The sequence below is a fragment of the Prionailurus bengalensis genome, chromosome C1 (assembly GCF_016509475.1).
Source record: "Prionailurus bengalensis isolate Pbe53 chromosome C1, Fcat_Pben_1.1_paternal_pri, whole genome shotgun sequence".
In the NCBI taxonomy this organism is placed as follows: domain Eukaryota; kingdom Metazoa; phylum Chordata; class Mammalia; order Carnivora; family Felidae; genus Prionailurus; species Prionailurus bengalensis.
This window is the reverse complement of record NC_057345.1, coordinates 55,865,656-55,882,877: the sequence shown is the minus strand read 5'-3', so window position 1 is coordinate 55,882,877 and position 17,222 is coordinate 55,865,656. Positions and strand designations below refer to the sequence as shown.

The 17,222-nt window shown below is 39.6% G+C and overlaps 1 protein-coding gene across 1 annotated transcript in view; it reads right to left on the bottom strand.

The window, feature by feature from the left end:
• Positions 1-17,222, bottom strand: part of IL12RB2 (interleukin 12 receptor subunit beta 2) — a 77,744-nt gene that overhangs the window by 19,419 nt on the left and 41,103 nt on the right. Inside the window, exons 9-10 of the mRNA XM_043575221.1 lie at positions 11,706-11,925; positions 1,229-1,429 (exon numbers count right to left, since the gene is read on the bottom strand). Coding sequence (XP_043431156.1) covers positions 1,229-1,429; positions 11,706-11,925 — 421 coding nt within the window. The remainder of the gene's footprint in view (positions 1-1,228; positions 1,430-11,705; positions 11,926-17,222) is intronic.

The following is a 17,222-nucleotide window of genomic DNA, read 5'->3' as shown; positions in this document are numbered from 1 at the left end:
AAAGCCAGCAACAGCCATCAAACCTCCCACCCCCATCTAGAATCCTCTTCTACAGGCTAAATGGTTCCCACATTAAAAGTTCCAGACCTCCAATGACTTGTTCTCATCTTCCTTTGATGTTCCCTGGGTTATCTAGACAACATTGACTTTAAGTGTAGTGATTAAAACCGAATGCAACCCACTAGAAATCTGAGCAGCTACAGTATAAAAGAGGCACACAGTTAATGACTAGCTCACGTGTTGTCACATGTTCTGCTCTGCTTATTTCATCTGTCTTGTCTCCGTAAGCAGGGCATGTATATCCTCCTGGACAGGTGTAATGATTGCCATGGTGTAACAAAAATATTATAGAATTTAGAGCTTGCAAGCCTGTAAGAATGTTAGCCCTGTCACATATAATAACAACAATGACAGCTAAATTATCAGGTACTTAAAATGTGTTAGGCACTATTCAAAATGTTTTCTCTACATCAATTCAGTTAGTCCTCACAATAGCCCAATGGGGTAGGCAATATTATTTTGCCCATTTTGCAGATAAAGAAACTGAGATAAAGAGAAGTTAAATAACTTGCCCTAGGTCACACAGCCTAGTGACAGAGCCAGGATTTAAACCCACAGAACCTGGACTTTCAGCTACTCTGCTGAACTTATTCCTAAAAGTGACATTGACTAAGTTCTGTCCAATCATTTTAATATATTTTTCAGATGCCTTCTATCACTTGATTGTAACTACTGACGTATTTGGATTTGGGGTCTAGAGATGCTAATTATCACATAGATAATTCTGGATTCATTATCACACAAATACTATGCAGAATTGGTAATGAAAGATCTCCTGGTTTCCTCATCTGTACAATGACTACAGTAGTTGCTACATAAGATTGTTCTGAGAATTACCTAAACTCCTAAGTGAAAGGTGCCCATCACACTGACCGATTACTACTTAGCTCTCAGCCATGTTTGTTTGGTTCAATGATGCATTTGGCATATACGGCTCTGTGCCAGGCACATGAATTTTCCATAAACACTAGAGATTTTAGTCAATCAGTTGGTATTCTATGCCTGCAGTGGTATACTCTGAGGTGCTGTCCTGAAGGACCCTAGGTCATTACTATTCCTCTTATGCAGCCACCTGTAAACTGAAGAAGGTTCTGGGTTCCCACCTGCGACTTCCTCCAAAAAATGTGAGCTTAGTAACTCTCCAAAAGGAAGGTGAACAATTAAATACCTGGAATCAAAGCAGACACATTGTAGGGGGGGCTCCGCAGCCAGTTTAGAGGGGGCTGCGTGTCACTTCCGGAATGGGGCTCCCTCCATTCCACCACATACTCCTGGACAGCAGGGGCGGCTTTCCCAGGGGGCTCCCAGGTCACCATCATGTTGTCCACGCCCTCTGAGTTTGCAGAGACCTGACGAGGAGCCAACAACTCTTAATGGGGAAAAGGGGGAAGGACAAAAACAAATTCACAGGTGGATAAAGATATAAAAAACAACTCATCCCAGCAAAGTTTTCCAAAAAAACAATTTCTTTTTAAGAACTTCAGATTTGGCAGTGGGGGGCGGGGGGGGGTGCCTGGGTGGCTCAGTTGATTAAGCGTCCAACTCTTGATTTTAGTTCAGGTCATAATTACACAGTTCGTGGGTTCGAGCCCTGTGTCGGGCTCTGCACTGACAGTTAGGAGTCTGGTTGGGATTCTCTCCCCCTCTCTCTGCCTTCCCCCATTTCCTTCGCCTCAGAATAAATAAATAAAATGAACTTTATTTAAAAAAAAAAGGACTTCATATTTGTTTTCAACAAATCTGAATTGGCATCAGTGCAAGGACCCTGTGTAGTTATTATTTTCCTCTTCATCTTCCATTCCCCAAAGGTACCTGCTGTAATGAATATAATATGCATCCTTCTAATCTACCTCCCATATGTTTATTTAGATATCTACGTATCCTTTAAAATTAGTGTTGCTTTGTGTTTGTGCTTTGTATTTTCATGAAATGTGCTGGGAGTAAATATAATGCTTTTTCTTACTTTTTCTTTCCCATTTAATATTATATTTCTGGGATATGTCCATCCTGCTGCTATATGTAAATCCAGCTTATTCCTTCTGACTGCTACCTCAAATCTTTTTCTGTCCAAGCGACAATCAGGCAGTTCCTTCCAGCTGTTTGCTAACACAAACAAGGATGCAATGAACATTCTCTTCCATATTCTCATGTGTCCCTGTCCCAAGAGTGTCTCTGGATATATCTGCACAGAGCTGCTCAAGTATAAATACATGTATTATTTCATTAAACACAGCCAGAGTGATCTCTAAAATAGCCAATCAGTTGACACTCCAACAGGAAAAGGATAAGGAGGGGCGCCTGGGTGGCTCAGTCAGTTGAGCTTTGACTTGGGCTCAGGTCATGATCTTGCAGATTGTGGGTTCGAGCCCTGCGTCGGGCTCTGTGCTGACAGCTCAGAGCCTGGAGCCTGATTCAGATTCTGTGTCTCCCTTTCTCTCTCTGGACGCCACCCCCCCTCCCCACCGCCAATCATACTCTGTCTCTCTCTCCTTCAAAAATAAACATTAAAAAAAATTTTTTTTAAACAAAAGCAAAGCGTAAGGATTCTTATTTCCCCACCAATACTTGGTATCTCTGACTTTCTAATTTTTGCCAATCTGGTAGATGCAAAGCAGTTTTTAACTACGGTTTTGTTTTTGCTTTCTGATTTCTTATGATGCTGAGCTTTTCTTCATATGTTACTAGCATTCTGACTTCCCCCTCTGTGAACTCCCTGCTCATATACTTAACTCATTTTTTCCGTTGAGTTTCCTGTCTTTTCTCTGATTTACAGAAATAGGTTTTATATTCTAGATATCAATCATTTGTCAGCTTTCAACACTAGAAATATTTCAGCTTTTTTTTAAGTCTGATAACTTTATGATATGTTTGCACATAAATATTTACTTTGATTTAGGTAAATTTATCTATGGCTTGTGCAGTTTTTTAAAAAAGTGTTTATTTCTGAGAGAAAGAAAGAGGGAGAGAGTGTGCTCACGAATGGGGAAGGGGCAGAGAGAGAGGGAGGGAGAATCCTGACATGGGGAGATCATGACCTGAGCCAAAATCAAGAGTCAGATGCTTAATCTATTGAGCAACCCAGGTGCCCCTGGCTTGTGCATTTTGAGTCTTGTTTATGAAATCCTTCCATCTTGGGATCATGAAGATACTCAATTACATTTTCTCCTCCTGGCTTCTGGTTTTTACCTGCCACATTTAAGTTTTTAATCCAAATCTAGCTAAGGGAATACAATTATTAAGGGGAATAGATTTTATTATATTTTCCACACTTTGAGTCAATTTTTCCAAATGTGATACTATCCCTAAGTTCCATGTATTTAATGGATACTATCCCTAAGTTCCATACACCAAGTTCCATATATTTAACGGGTCTATGTCTGGGGTCAGCTTCTTTGCGAGAACACACTGCTCATACTACTAGGCTTTGTGATGTCTATTTGGTTGGTAAATTCCCCTCCTCATTTTGCCCTTCATTTTCCAAAGTGGTCCAGGATATTTATGACACTTTATTCTTCCATATAGCTTTTGAATCAGTTTATCAGAGTCCCCAGAAATTCCAGCTGTTATGTTTTATTGGAATTAAGTTAAATTTATAGTTTAATTCAAGGTGAAATGATGGTGTTCCAGTGTTAATTTGTTCCATTCATAAATATGCTGTTTAATTGAAATTTTTCAGATCCTCTTTTATATCTTTGTAAAATAAATTTTTTTAAGTTTATTTCTGATAGAGAGAGAGAGAGAGAGAGAGAGAGAGAGCGAGCGCATGAGCAGGGGAGGAGCAGAGAGAGGGAGACACAGAATCCAAAGCAGGTTCCAGGCTCTGAGCTGTCAGCACAGAGCCTGACATGGAGCTTGAACTCGCAAACTGCAAGATCATGACCTGAGCCAAAGTCAGACGCTTAACTGACCGAGCCACCCAGGCGCCCCAGATCCTCTTTTATATCTTTCAATGGAGTTTTAAAAATAGCTTCTTAAGGTTTTTATGCATTCCTTGTTACAGGCTAATTCCTAGACACTTTATACATGTATTCTGCTATTTAAATAACATCTTATTTTCTAATGCTTTTTCTACCATTTGTGTGTGTCATTCTTATTTCTGGTAAACTGCTAAAGTTTCTAATTAGTTCTAATAATTTGTCTGTTGCCTTTGTTGAACTTTCCACTTAGTAATCTTATTAGCTGCACACTTAGGCATCCCCTCCTTCCGGGGCACCTGGATGGCTCATTTGGTTGAGCATCCGACTTTGGCTCAGGTCATGACCTCACGGTTCATGAGTTTGAGTCCTACACTGGGCTCTGCTCTGACAGCTCAGAGCCCGGAGCCTGCTTCAGATTCTGTCTCTCTCTCTTTCTCTGTCTCTACCCCTCACCCACTTGCACTCTATCAGAAATAAGCATAAAATTTTTTTTCCAAAAAAAAAAAAAAATCACCTCCTTTCAATCTTTAAATCTCTTATTTCCTTTTATGTTTTCATTGTTGCAAATTTTAAGGAGACTGTGCCTATACATCTTTATTAAGATGATATTTGCTGAAGGTTTTTGGTAGCAAGTCTTTAAAAACCTAAAACATTTTAGTTTCTTCATAGTTTCCAATTAGGTTTATTTTTGTAAAATATTATTAAAAATATTTTTCACCAAATACTTTTCTGTATCTGTTAAAAACATACCCCTTTCTCTTTTTTATTATTGTGATGAATTACATTAATACATTTTTCTGATATTTATCCATCTTTACATTCTTGGGATCAATCTGTTGATCATTCTGCACTATTTTCTTTTTTTTTTTTTTTGACCTCTCTATCCTCCACCTTCTACTAATTTTTTTTTCACAGATTTGATTTTTTAGAGAAGCTTTAAGTTCACAGCAGCATGAGGGGAAGGTGCAGAGCCTTTCTGTGTACCCCGACCCCACATATGCATAGCCTGCCCCACTACTGATGTCCTGTACTAGAGCAGTACGCACAGTAAGATTTTTTAATAAATATTTTCAAGTATTTTTTCCCCTTCATTTAGTTTTTTCTCTGCCTGGGACTCCTTTTAAGTAGTTGTCATAATTTCTCTTTCTCTTCTTTCAGTCTTTTAAGTTTTCTCATTTTTCAACTTCTTTCCTGGATTTTGATGCCTTTTGGAAGTCTCTCACCCAAACTTCCACTCGCTCGGTCTTGAGTCCTTTCTGCGATTCAACGCATTGGCTGTGTTATTTCAACAATTAAACTTTCCATACCGACTCTCTTCATTTGGGGCTTCTTCATAACCACCTGACTTGACTGATTCATGTTTCTACCAGCCTCTCTAATCTTTCTAAGGATATTTGTTATGCTTATTCTCAACTCTTGTTCTTTCTGTGGCATTAGTGAGATTTTCTATGGTACATGTTGTTCCCTTTGTTGCCTTTCTTTCCCAGAACTTGTGCCCCTCAGATTTCTCCTAATTTTCTCCTTTGGGATGTCTTATTTTCTTGGGTTGCTGTTGCAGCCTTGGCCTTTATCTTTCTGTTGGGAGACAATGAAAGCTTCACTGTAGTTTGTGCTTCTCCAAGTAAGTTCAGGTGGCGAGGAGGAGCTTTTCAGGGTGGAAAGTTCCAGGCCAGAGAGTCTACAGTGATTTAGCTTGTGTTCTACCTGTCCTCAGGTTCTCCTGAGGTATACTTAGTACCTCCAGAACCCAGTACTCATGTCTTAATGGCTGGCACTGCTCTGCATGGGGGATTGGGACTGTTACTCTCTTTTGTAATTGCCAGGCCCATGGGGTAGATGGCAGGAGAAATCTCAAGGACCAGCCAGCTCAGAGGCAGTCTTTGCTCTAAGCTCCCCTCCACAGCCAGGTGCTGGGGCTTCTCTGAAGTTACCCTGTTCTGCTCTCTGGACTTCCCTGATCCATAGTAGAAATGTCTAAGAAATGATCATATCAGGGCAATATGAGTGATAAGAAGGAGTGAAACCAGAAAGTGCTACTTCAGCACTCCCTTTCAACACTATTCCCCACTGCACTCCGCCATCTATCCTGTCCCTCCAATGGCATCCTCAGTACTGTGCTTGGTCGTGAGGGCCTATAACCTGAGTATTGGCTATCTTGTCAGGGACTGGAACTCCCCACTAGGGGTTCCCTTATATTCATTTGCCTTGTTATCAATGTCCTGGCTATGCCACATGATTTTTTTTTTTTTTTTGAGAATGAAATGCATTCATTTGGTAAATATTTATTGAGCACCTATAGGTTCCAGTACCTTTGCCAGGTGATGGACTAAAATAGCCAGAAACCCCTTCTGACCACTGCTTTCTCTGGAATTTGCTAGGCAAATCAACTTGGCATTGCTCTGCCTGACTCATCATATTTGCCAGGAACCAGCCTGAATTTCCTTCCCATGATGTTTGTCAGGACATGTTCTCTCCTTCAGAACTCTGATAACAACTCACCTTCTTTCTATCACCTTTCAGAATTATTCCTTTAGCCTCAATCATTCAACTTCCCATCTCCTTTTTCCCTGAGAGCTTCTGAACAGAGTTATAAGGTTCATAAGGTATTTGCAGTAAGTACCCATCTAAGAGACAGGTGGCCTTGTTTTCCAGTCCAGTTCTGCCACTAATTGGATCTGTTGATCTTGGCTAGGTTATTTCACCTCCTGGGGCCTCAGTCTCTGACATCTGTATGGTCTCTGTTTATGACTGTACTGGCTTCTGTTAAAAACTTTTTATTTATTTGTCTATTTATTTAGAGAGCATATAAGAGCAGGGGAGGGGCAGAGGGAGTGGGAGAGAAAGAATTTTAGGCAGGCTCCACTTTCAGAACAGAATTCAATGTGGGACTCAAACTCACGAACTGTGAGATCATGACCTGAGCTGAAATCAAGAGTCAGACACTCAACTGACTGAGCCACTCAGGCACCCCTGTACTGGCTTCTGACTTTTCCCATAGTTTTGAGAATTCTTGAGTACAGGGACTGGTCTGAAATATTAAATATGTTTTTACTTGCTGACTGATGGGTTTAGCACACATTCAATTTTCATCATAAACCAACAAAATCACTCTTGTGCTTCTTTATAGGCAATGCTGTGTCAGGTGTTTTTTTTTTTTTACAACAAAGTTTTCCCTACTTTCTCAAAATCAACATAATTCTGCCTGTGGGGGGTATTATTTTTCTTTTCCTAAAAGGAAAGCTCTGTATGTGAGGAGTATACATTAACATACACTGAAAGAAAGGGAGACAAAATCATAGTACGTTATCCCTACAGATCATTCAGAATATGTGTGAGACAAGAGCGCTCAAGGGTGGGACCATGTAATTTGCCAGTGTGTCCTCTATGTCACCTGGGACGTGCAGGGTATTGGGTGGTTCAGGTGTCATCTTAGGAGAAGCATAGATCCTTGATACTCCAAGATTTCCAGGACCAGAACTCTCTTCGCTATTGCTCAGTTCAAGTACTGTCCTATCTTACCTCCCCTGCATGTTCATCTGTATGGAGCCTCATCCTTTTTTTAACACCTATCCAGTCTGAGAGGAGAGAAACAGGTGTTTTGTTTGTCACTGCTTTCCACCATCTTTCACCTCCCCAGGGACTTCATTCCATTAATAGGGTTTCTCTCCCCTTAATCCTCATACTCTTCCCTACCCAAGTCTTTTTCTCAGCTTACAAGCTTGCTGAGATCTCACTTTAAAATAAACCCACACACCCACACACCTCCACTCCCACACCTGGCTCACAGAGCTCTCCATGCTCGGGTCACATGTTACCTCCTTCCCTGGCATTCTCTTCAAGCCCATGCTTCAGCTTTTCTCTGTTCCTAGAGCTCCCTGTGCATCCATCTAATCTTGCATTTGTTCACTATACCAGAGTTTATTTGTTTTTGTTTGCCCCCCCCCATGACTGAATATAACTGGAGGACCTCAACAGTATATTTTACCTATTGCTGGATTCTAGCTGCCTTATGTAGTATATGCTCAATAAATGACTGCTGAATGAATAAAGTAGAGGCCAACTCTAACATAATGAATGTGTCATTTAGAGAAGTTGTTACCAAATCTAAATAAAGCATCTGTAGGAGTGCCTGGGTGACCCAGTCAGTTAAGCGCCAGACTCTTGATTTTTTTGGCTCAGGTCATGATCTCAGGTTTGTGGTATCGAGCCCCACGTTGGGCTCTGCACTGACAGCACGGACAGCATGGAGCCTGTTTGGTATTCTCTCTCTTCCTCTCTCTCTCTCTGTCCCTCCTCTGAGTGTGTGCCCTCTCTCCCTCTCTCCCTCTCTCTAAATAAACATTAAAAAAATAAATAAAACACTTGGAACAGGCCCAGAAAATTCACCAAGATTATATTCTCAAGACCCAACTGCAGTGGCATTTGAAGAAGGTTCTGACATATTACATTTTAACAACAGCAGGATACTAAATAGTGGTATGAGTTCAATACCCCCACAGGGTATATTAAAAATTATATATGCAGTACTTACTGGAGAAAATTTTTTAAAAAAATACAGAAAGCAAAAGTGGGGAGTCCCTGGGTGGCTCAGATGGTTAAGCATTCAACTTTTGGTTTCAGCTTAGTTCATGAGATCGAGCCCCAGGTTAAGCTCTCTGTGCTGATAGCTCAGAGCCTGCTTGGGATTCTCCTCTCTCTCTCTGTCCTTCCCTGCTCACTCTCTCTCTCTTTCTTTCAAAATAAATAAATACACTTATAAAAAAAAGCAAAAGAGAGGGAAAATCACCTGTAATCTTATGATGCAGTCATGACCTCTATTAACATTTTCATATACATTCTACTAGATTTTTTTTTAAGATACAAAAAATGTGTAGTCATATAAATACATTTTTTCTTTTCTTTTTTTTTTTTTTTTTTTGAGAAAGGGTGGGGAAAGTGGGGGAGATGGAAAGAGAGAGTTTGAAGCAGGCTCCATGTCCAGCAAGGAACCCAACTTGGGGCTCGATCTCACAATTGTGAGATCACGACCTGAGCCGAAACCAAGAGTTGGATGCTTAACCAACTGAGTCACCTAGGCACCCCGTTAATACATATTTTATTATTTTATTTTATTTTATTTTATTTTATTTTATTTTATTTTATTTTATTTTATTTTATTTCATTTATTTATTTAGAGAGACAGAGTGTGAGTGGGGCCTGGGCAGAGAGACAGGGAGAGACAATCTTAAGCAGGCTCCACATTGTTAGTAAAGGGCCTGATGTGGGAATTGAACTCATGAACCATGAGATCATGACCTGAGGTGAAATCAAGAGTCAGATGCTTAACTGACTGAGCCACCCAGGCACCCCAACACATATTTTAAATAGCATCATCCCATACATACTACAAAAAGTCTACCTTTTTACTTATTATGTGCATTTTTGCTTGTCAATAAAAGCACAATTAGAATATCACTTTAATGCTAGTGTGGGATTAGGCAGGTGAGAGTCATGATACATTAAACCAGTCCATTCTCTATTATTTAACAGTTAGGTTGTTTGTGGTGTTTCACTATTTCAAAATTTTTTCCACAAACATCTTTGTGCCTACACTTCTAAGCACTTACCATTTGCTGAGGATTCATTTCTAATGGTAAAATTTTTTGGTCAAAGATATATTAGTATTTGAAGTTTGTTACATATGGCCAAATGTCTTCAGAAAGTTGTACAAATTTACATACCCACCAGCAGGCTACAAGGGTATCTCTTCCCCACACACTCCCCACATGGGTTATACTAACTCTACTTATTCTTTCTCAGTCTGATTTGGTTTCTCATGTTTTTTCAAAAGTTGCATGTCATTGATTGCTAGTTAGGTTGAACATATTTTCACATCTTTATTGCTACTTTTCTATTTATTTTTTGAGTTGCCAGTTCATATCCCCTGGTCACTTATTTATTTGAAAAAATAGATAGATAATCTCCTTTTGCTGAAAATGTGATATAAACACTTCTTAAATTGCTATTTACATTTTAAAACATTTCATTTATTTAAAAAATTTTTAATGTTGATTTATTTATGAGAGAGAGAGAGAGCATGAGAAGGGGAGGGGCAGAGAAACAGGGAGACACAGAATCTGAAGCAGGCTCCAGGCTCTGAGCTGTCAGCACAGAGCCCGACTCAGGGCTCAAACTCAGGAGCAGTGAGATCATGACCTGAGCCTAAATCAGACGCCTAACTGACTGAGCCACCCAGGTACCCCAAATTGCTATCTACATTTTTAAAGCTTTGTGGTGTTTAAAAAATTTTTATTTTTCTATGCATACAGTTTGAGCTTTTTTTCCATACAGTTAATTCATCTTTTCCTTCGGGTTTCTGCCTTAGATACCTACCCACATTTGTCAGAGGTTATCAGTTACCAGTTATCATTCTCCCAAACACTCTCTCCTCATCATCTTTAGCAAGGGAACACTGCTGCCTGGAGTATATTTCTAAGTCTCCTTTGCACCTGTGACCAGGTGACCAGGCAGAGTCAATGACTCCAAGTGTGCTGTGTGACCTGGAACAAAGCTCCTCAGGGTGAGGGCCCTCCTCTCTTCCTTCTTTTCCTAGAAGAAAGTAGCTAGAGCTCTGGCAGCCATCTTGGACCACTTCCATCTTGAGGATGGAAGCCAACTTGGCAGAGGGAACAGAAAGAAGGAGCCTGGAATCACCAAGTTGTCCCATCAGCCCTGAGCTGTCTACCTCTGAACTTCTTATATGTGAGAGAATTAATAAAAGACACTTTAGTCAGACCTCTGGTAAGAGCAACCCCTTATTGCTAAGAGCAATTCCCAACTCATATACCAACCCAAAGTTACATCAATATTTATTTGTATTTTCTTCTAGTTATTTTTAGCTACTCTATTATCTCTATGTTTATGGCTGTATGACTGAAAAGATATATAACTAAGATTTAACAGTGTATATAAAATAATCATGTTTGAGTAGAAACTTCTTTCAAATGATGATTGCCAGACTCACATGTAGATAAGATTGTTCCACTGGATTTTAAGAAAGGATTTAATTATAGTTTTATTAGGCATTTTTGGAAAAGTTAGGCCAGTGATCTTGACATGGAATCTATTTATAATACAGATTTGAGAAACAGCATTTATATCCATTTTATTGACTAATCATAGGCTTTTATCTTGAGAAATTAGTTTTCAGAGCATGCAACTGTAAAATGTGTACAGCTAGTCAGGAGATTTTCAATATAGATAATTGGTACATATCTAAATTTGTGTAATAAAGAGCTATAGTACAGAAAAATTTTACTATGATTTCAGTACAGCCAGAATTTCAACACTATTGGTTTTAAAATATGCTTAAGTGTAGAATATTTTTTTCTAGAACTTGACAACACATGCTATTCTTGCTCCTAGAAAAATTAGCCAAATATTAGTGTTCAATTTAATGTAACTAATATTTCCTAACATTTGTTAAGCACCTACTATAGATTAGTCTTTATTTAATCTGACAATGAGCTGCAAGACAGATAATATAATCCCTACTTTGGAGAGGGGGAAACTGAAGTTCAGACATGTTAATTCACTTGTCCAAGGCCAGGTGCAAAAGAGCCTCTGAAGGCTGTTAGCTCCAAACTCCTGTGTTACTCATGCCAGGCCCTGGGCTGAGCCGGTGGGAGATATGAGGTAAGTAAGATACAGTTTCCCACAGGCAATAATTGAAGGAAACTTGGTACTTACCTGCCTCACACAGGTCCGTTATGTTAATACGAGTAGGCGGGGAACTGCCTTTTGAGTTGGTTGCAGACACAGTTGCAGCCCAGTTTCCAGTTCTGGGAATGATCCAGGTCCAGGAGGTGTGTTCTGTGATGTTCTGCATTGTGACTTTCCCCCCTGCCACCTCCTGCAAGGTCACTAGATAGTGGAGGATTTTCCCTCTTGCCTCAGATACACTCATATTCTGTAAAGAAACACATCCATTTACTGTGTAGTCTCAAACAAGGTCGCTGGATCTTTGTGCCTGGACCTTATGGCTCCTGTAGCAGCAGGTTACATCCGAATGACTTATTTATATCTTCTCATCTGCTGCACTGCATATTTTTGTGCCTCCACCAAAACCCACCATTTAGGGGAAAAAATCAGTTAATATTTTTTAAAGCTAATTCTTAAAGACACATTGATTTTCCTTTCTTGTTTCAAAATGAAACTTCCAGCAGTAGAAAACTCAATTACATCCAATGGAACAAGAGCGGAATCTGAACTCAGATGATCTAGGTTTCAGTTCCAGCCCCACCAATTACTAGCTGTGTGAGCCAACGCAAGGCATTCAGCACCTCTGAATCTCCATTTTTAAATCTGTGAAATACACACACACACACACACACACACACACACACACACTTTTTATGTAGAAAGTGTAATGCTGCTCATTAAATCAAAAGTGAGATTTTCAAGAGCTAAACTAGTAAAATCCACACTTCATGAACTGGATTAGCCATCTGTCCTAGGAAAGTAAGACACTGTTTATAAATGTGTGACTAATGAGTTTTGGAATTGCAAGAATTCCAATTGAGATCATTTGGGAGGGATCCCAGAAAGTAAGCAGAAAACTAATTATTTGTATTGTAACCCTGTTTGGATAAGGACCATGGGAAACAGAAGCAATGAAAATGGAGAGCTGCCAAGGCCAGCAATGGCAGTGCCCGTCCATGCCTAGTACAGGGAGAAAAAGGTTTAACCCGTGAGACTTAAGCATTACCATTTTCTTGGCAAGGCTATTCCTTCATGGGTGCAGCTGCTAAAAGACACATTTTAGGACTGCCAAATGCCCCTTTCTCTGATTCCCTGCCCCTCAAGCAATCTTCTAATAATTTTGTTTCCTGTGAAGTTTATCTTTCAGGAGAGACTGGGATAACAGGAACATCTGGTTTACTTAAAATTTATGTTTTTCACTTTAAGTGAATAAATTGGCCTTCTGATTATAATTTGGCTTCTGAAATAATTAGCATGCTGAGAGAGAATGTTCCTATCTGCTGACTCAAGCCTCCTAGTTAGCCCAACAGCTGCATTCATCACTATAAATTAATCCATGAACATCTAGCTTTTTATATTTCAGTCTCTGGGAACTTGATTAATGCAGGTCCTATCCTAGGTGCCCTTCTGGATCCACAAGGTCCAGGACTGGATCTTAAACCATGGTCAATGCACCAGATGAATGCCATGTTGCTGAGGGCTCTTTTGGGTGCACATTCAGTCTTTCCCTAGAAGACATTTTTGTGTTCTGGCAAGAACCAAGAAAGTTAATATTTTAATTGTACACCACAGTCAATTTTATAGGCCTGTTGTTTAGATTAAAGTGAGTGCTTTTGAAATTGCGATATTCTGAACTGTTATTAATAAATATGCCCTTTGTACCCCAATGTTTATAGCAGCACTATCAACAATAGCCAAAGTATGGAAAGAGCCCAAATGTCCATCAATGAATGAATGGATAAAGAAGATGTGGTATATATATACAATGGAGTATTACTCAGCAATCAAAAAGAATGAAATCTTGCAATTTGCAGCTACGTGGATGGGACTAGAGGGTATTATGCTAAGTGAAATTAGTCAGGGAAAGACAAATATATGACTTCACCCATATGAGGACTTTAAGAGACAAAACAGATGAACATAAGGGAAGGGAAGCAAAAATAATATACAATCAGGAAGGGTGACAAAACATAAGAGACTCTTAAATATGGAGAACAACAGGGGTTACTGGAAGGGTTGCAGGAGAGGGGATGGGCTAAATGGGTAAGGGGCATTAAGGAATCTACTCCTGAAATCATTGTTGCACTATATGCTAACTAACTTGGATGTAAATTAAAATAAAATAAAAAATAAAAAATAAACATGCCTTTTGTCACAGGAGAAAAAAAGGATAAGTTAAAGCAAAAGCTGGCTGGAGAAGATAATTCCCTTAGCTATTACTCTATCCTTCCCTATCTCCTCTGTAGGTCCAGAGATAGGACTATTATTCTACCCTCACACCATATATCCCTTAGGGCACTCCTCAAGAGTTAACTGTGCTCACAAAGCTCCCCATTCTTGACAGGAACACAAGGGGCTTCAGTCTTACTCTGACAACTGAGAAAATAGAGCCCTAATTGAAAAAAACACCTTGCAACTCAACCCTCACTACCTTCCTCTCACTGTCCTTCATAGACACATCAGCAATCTCCTTCAATCCTATGGGAGAGTGCTGGAAGAAGGGGGAAATGCCAAATCATCTTGGATCCAATGAACTTCCTAGGGACTGCTGTGGAAATCTAGCTCATTTCCACACACCACACACTGCAGTGATCTAGTGAACAGAGATGTGGATCTGAAAGATGAGTGAAGGTTCCTAGAGGGTAGTGAAGGGCCTGGACCCAAACCCTTGCATTTTCCCCTCCACATCCCATATTTCGGAGTTGAAAATATCATTGAGAAGGTGAAGGTGGAGTTAGGTAGTTAGAGAAATAAATATGGAATCCCATATTTATACATATGTGTAAATGTATGTATAAATATGTGTGTATATATATGTATATGTATATATATGTATACACATACACGTATGCTTATACATATACACATACAAGTTATGCTTATATAAAATATTAAGCTCAAGTTTTAGGATAAAGGTTAACATCACTCAGGCAATTGGTCTCCTTCACCAATTTGAAAACAGGCACAATTTGTCCAACACGGTCCATGGAACAAAAAACTCAATGAGCCAAAAGGAAAACAGGTATTTATCCAGATGGGCACATAGTCTCCTGAAGCAACTGAAAACAGTGCAATTTGGCTTTTTAAAAAAATAATAACATAAAGTTTGCAAATAATGCATGTAATACATCACCTCCAGATTATACTTGGTCTTGATGTAATGGAATATCATCACAGAACTTCAGAACCAGGCAGGATTCTACAGTTTAACAGTTCATTCAACATTTCATTTTACCAATAGGGAAATTGAGTCTGGGACATGAAGTGACTTGCTTAAGGGCTCTCAAGGGATAGATGGAGGAGCTGAGGTTGGAATCCAAGGCTCTTGACTAGTGATCCCTCTACTCCTGCTCCTTCTGTTGGCAAGCCTGAGACAACTGGTCACCAGGGGGCACCATGTTTCATAGTTGGAATCCCCAGTCACTCTCTGGCCCAATGTTGGAAAGCAGCTTGTCTAATTGCAAGGTTGTGGTATATTCTGATGTGGAACATCAACAGCAGACATCAGGTCAACAATTTTGGGAGGGTGGAGATCCAGAATTCTTTTTTTTCCAGAGCCAACAGGCCTTGTTGTCACAAGGAGACAAGCTGTGAATCCCAAAGAACTGCCATCTGAGGAGCCAGCTGGGTCTTTCTAGATGAACTTCTTTTATTCTAATGTGTATGTATATATATATAATATACATATATATACATACACACACACATATATATATACACTATATACACACGTATATATACAATATATATATATACACACACATATATATACACTAATGTATTTATTTTTAATATTTATTCTAATATTTTATTCTAATGTATATTTGGGTGAGTGATAGGGAGAAACTATCATTTATTGGGCCATACCATGAGTCAGAAACTTTACATCTATTGTCACATTTAGTCCTCACATCTCCCCATCCTGAGGGAGCTGAAGCTTGGAGAGGTTAAGAGACTGATGCAAGTAGTCCCCACAGAAAAGTAAGTTTTTAGTGCGCCCCCTAGTGGGTGTAAGAGGGTGTAAGGTGGGTGTAAGAGGGTGTACGGTGGGTGTAAGGCAATGTCCAAAATGTGTCCAATGTCTCTAGTACTTCTTGTACCTTTGTGGGCAGTGCTGAAAGCAGGTCTCAAGCCAGTGTTCCTACTGTCATTGTCAGCCTCTCCTATTGGTAAGAGTGTGCTAATCAGGAAAAGCTGTCCCACGGTCTCCTTCAGTTTTCTTTCTGCTCCGTAAGAAATGATCTAAACTTAGTATAAGTTAGCTTTTCTGACAGGTTTGTCTACGAAGCAAAGAGTGAACAGCTCTCTCATAAACTATTGTGAGAGTTCTGTTGGGTGAAAAGGCTTTCACCATCAAAAATACCTTGGTAAATGTATCTGTGATAGGACAAAATCTGGTACATGTCAGAATGCAAGACCTCTGTTGTTTTTTATTTGCTTTGTTTTTAAAGATTTTATTTAAGTACTCTGTACACCCAACATGGGGCTCGAACTCACAACCCTGAGATCAAGAGTCACATGCTCCACCAACTGAGCTCTCCAGATGTCCCTATTTTGTTTTGAAGTATAAATAGGAAGAAGGGTGTTTCTGTGAATTGATAAATCATGTCTTCTTAGGACTTTAAAAAACCTACTGTACTTGTCATAAAATAATATTTTATTCTAACTTTCCCTGATGCAAACAGACAAACAAAAATATGTCAGAGCTGCCAATATGTCAAAGAAGAGAGTCTGTAGTCAAGACATATTAGAAAGGTAGGGAACTTGAATATGTCACAGTTTTGTCTATGAAGACTTTTGGGGTGGCAAGGTTGGTTTTGGAAAGCTACTGACTTAGTTTTTCCTACTCCACCACATAGCAGCTGTGTGACCTTGGCCAAATTATTTTACCTTTCTGAGGCTCAATTTACTTATCTGTAAAATGAGGTAATTCTGTGTATAGCCTAGGCTTACTGGAGGATTCAATGGGCTGAAGGAGGCAAACAGTTTCAAAGAGTGCTGGATGCATGGCAAATGTTAAGACACTTGGTGAGTTACCTGCTGTCGGTTACCCTAAAATAAAAATCACCGTACTTGGCACTTTTCCATTATATTCACATTACTCTTCTACCAATCTATGGAAGGTCAAGCCATCTTGACTTGGATCCCACCACAGCTCTGTATGAAAATCTCACCAATGTCATACAGTTGATTACAAAGCATGTATAATTTAAGCCTGGGTATTGATTTCAGAACTTATGATGGCTTTCAGCAACCCAGCCCAAAGTGAAGGAGCACCTCAAAAGATAACCCTCATCGGAAGGTTTAAAAATCACTGTATTGAAATGATCCATCTATGGATCTGTCCTCCCAGGAGCCTGTTGACTCACCTTTGTGTCCTCAGAGTCCTGCACAACGTTTGCTTCCTAATAATCTAGCAAACGCTTTTCGTGATTCTCTCATTAATCTTCTCAACAACCTCATGTAGTACATACTATTACCATATGCATGTGTGAGGAAAGGAAG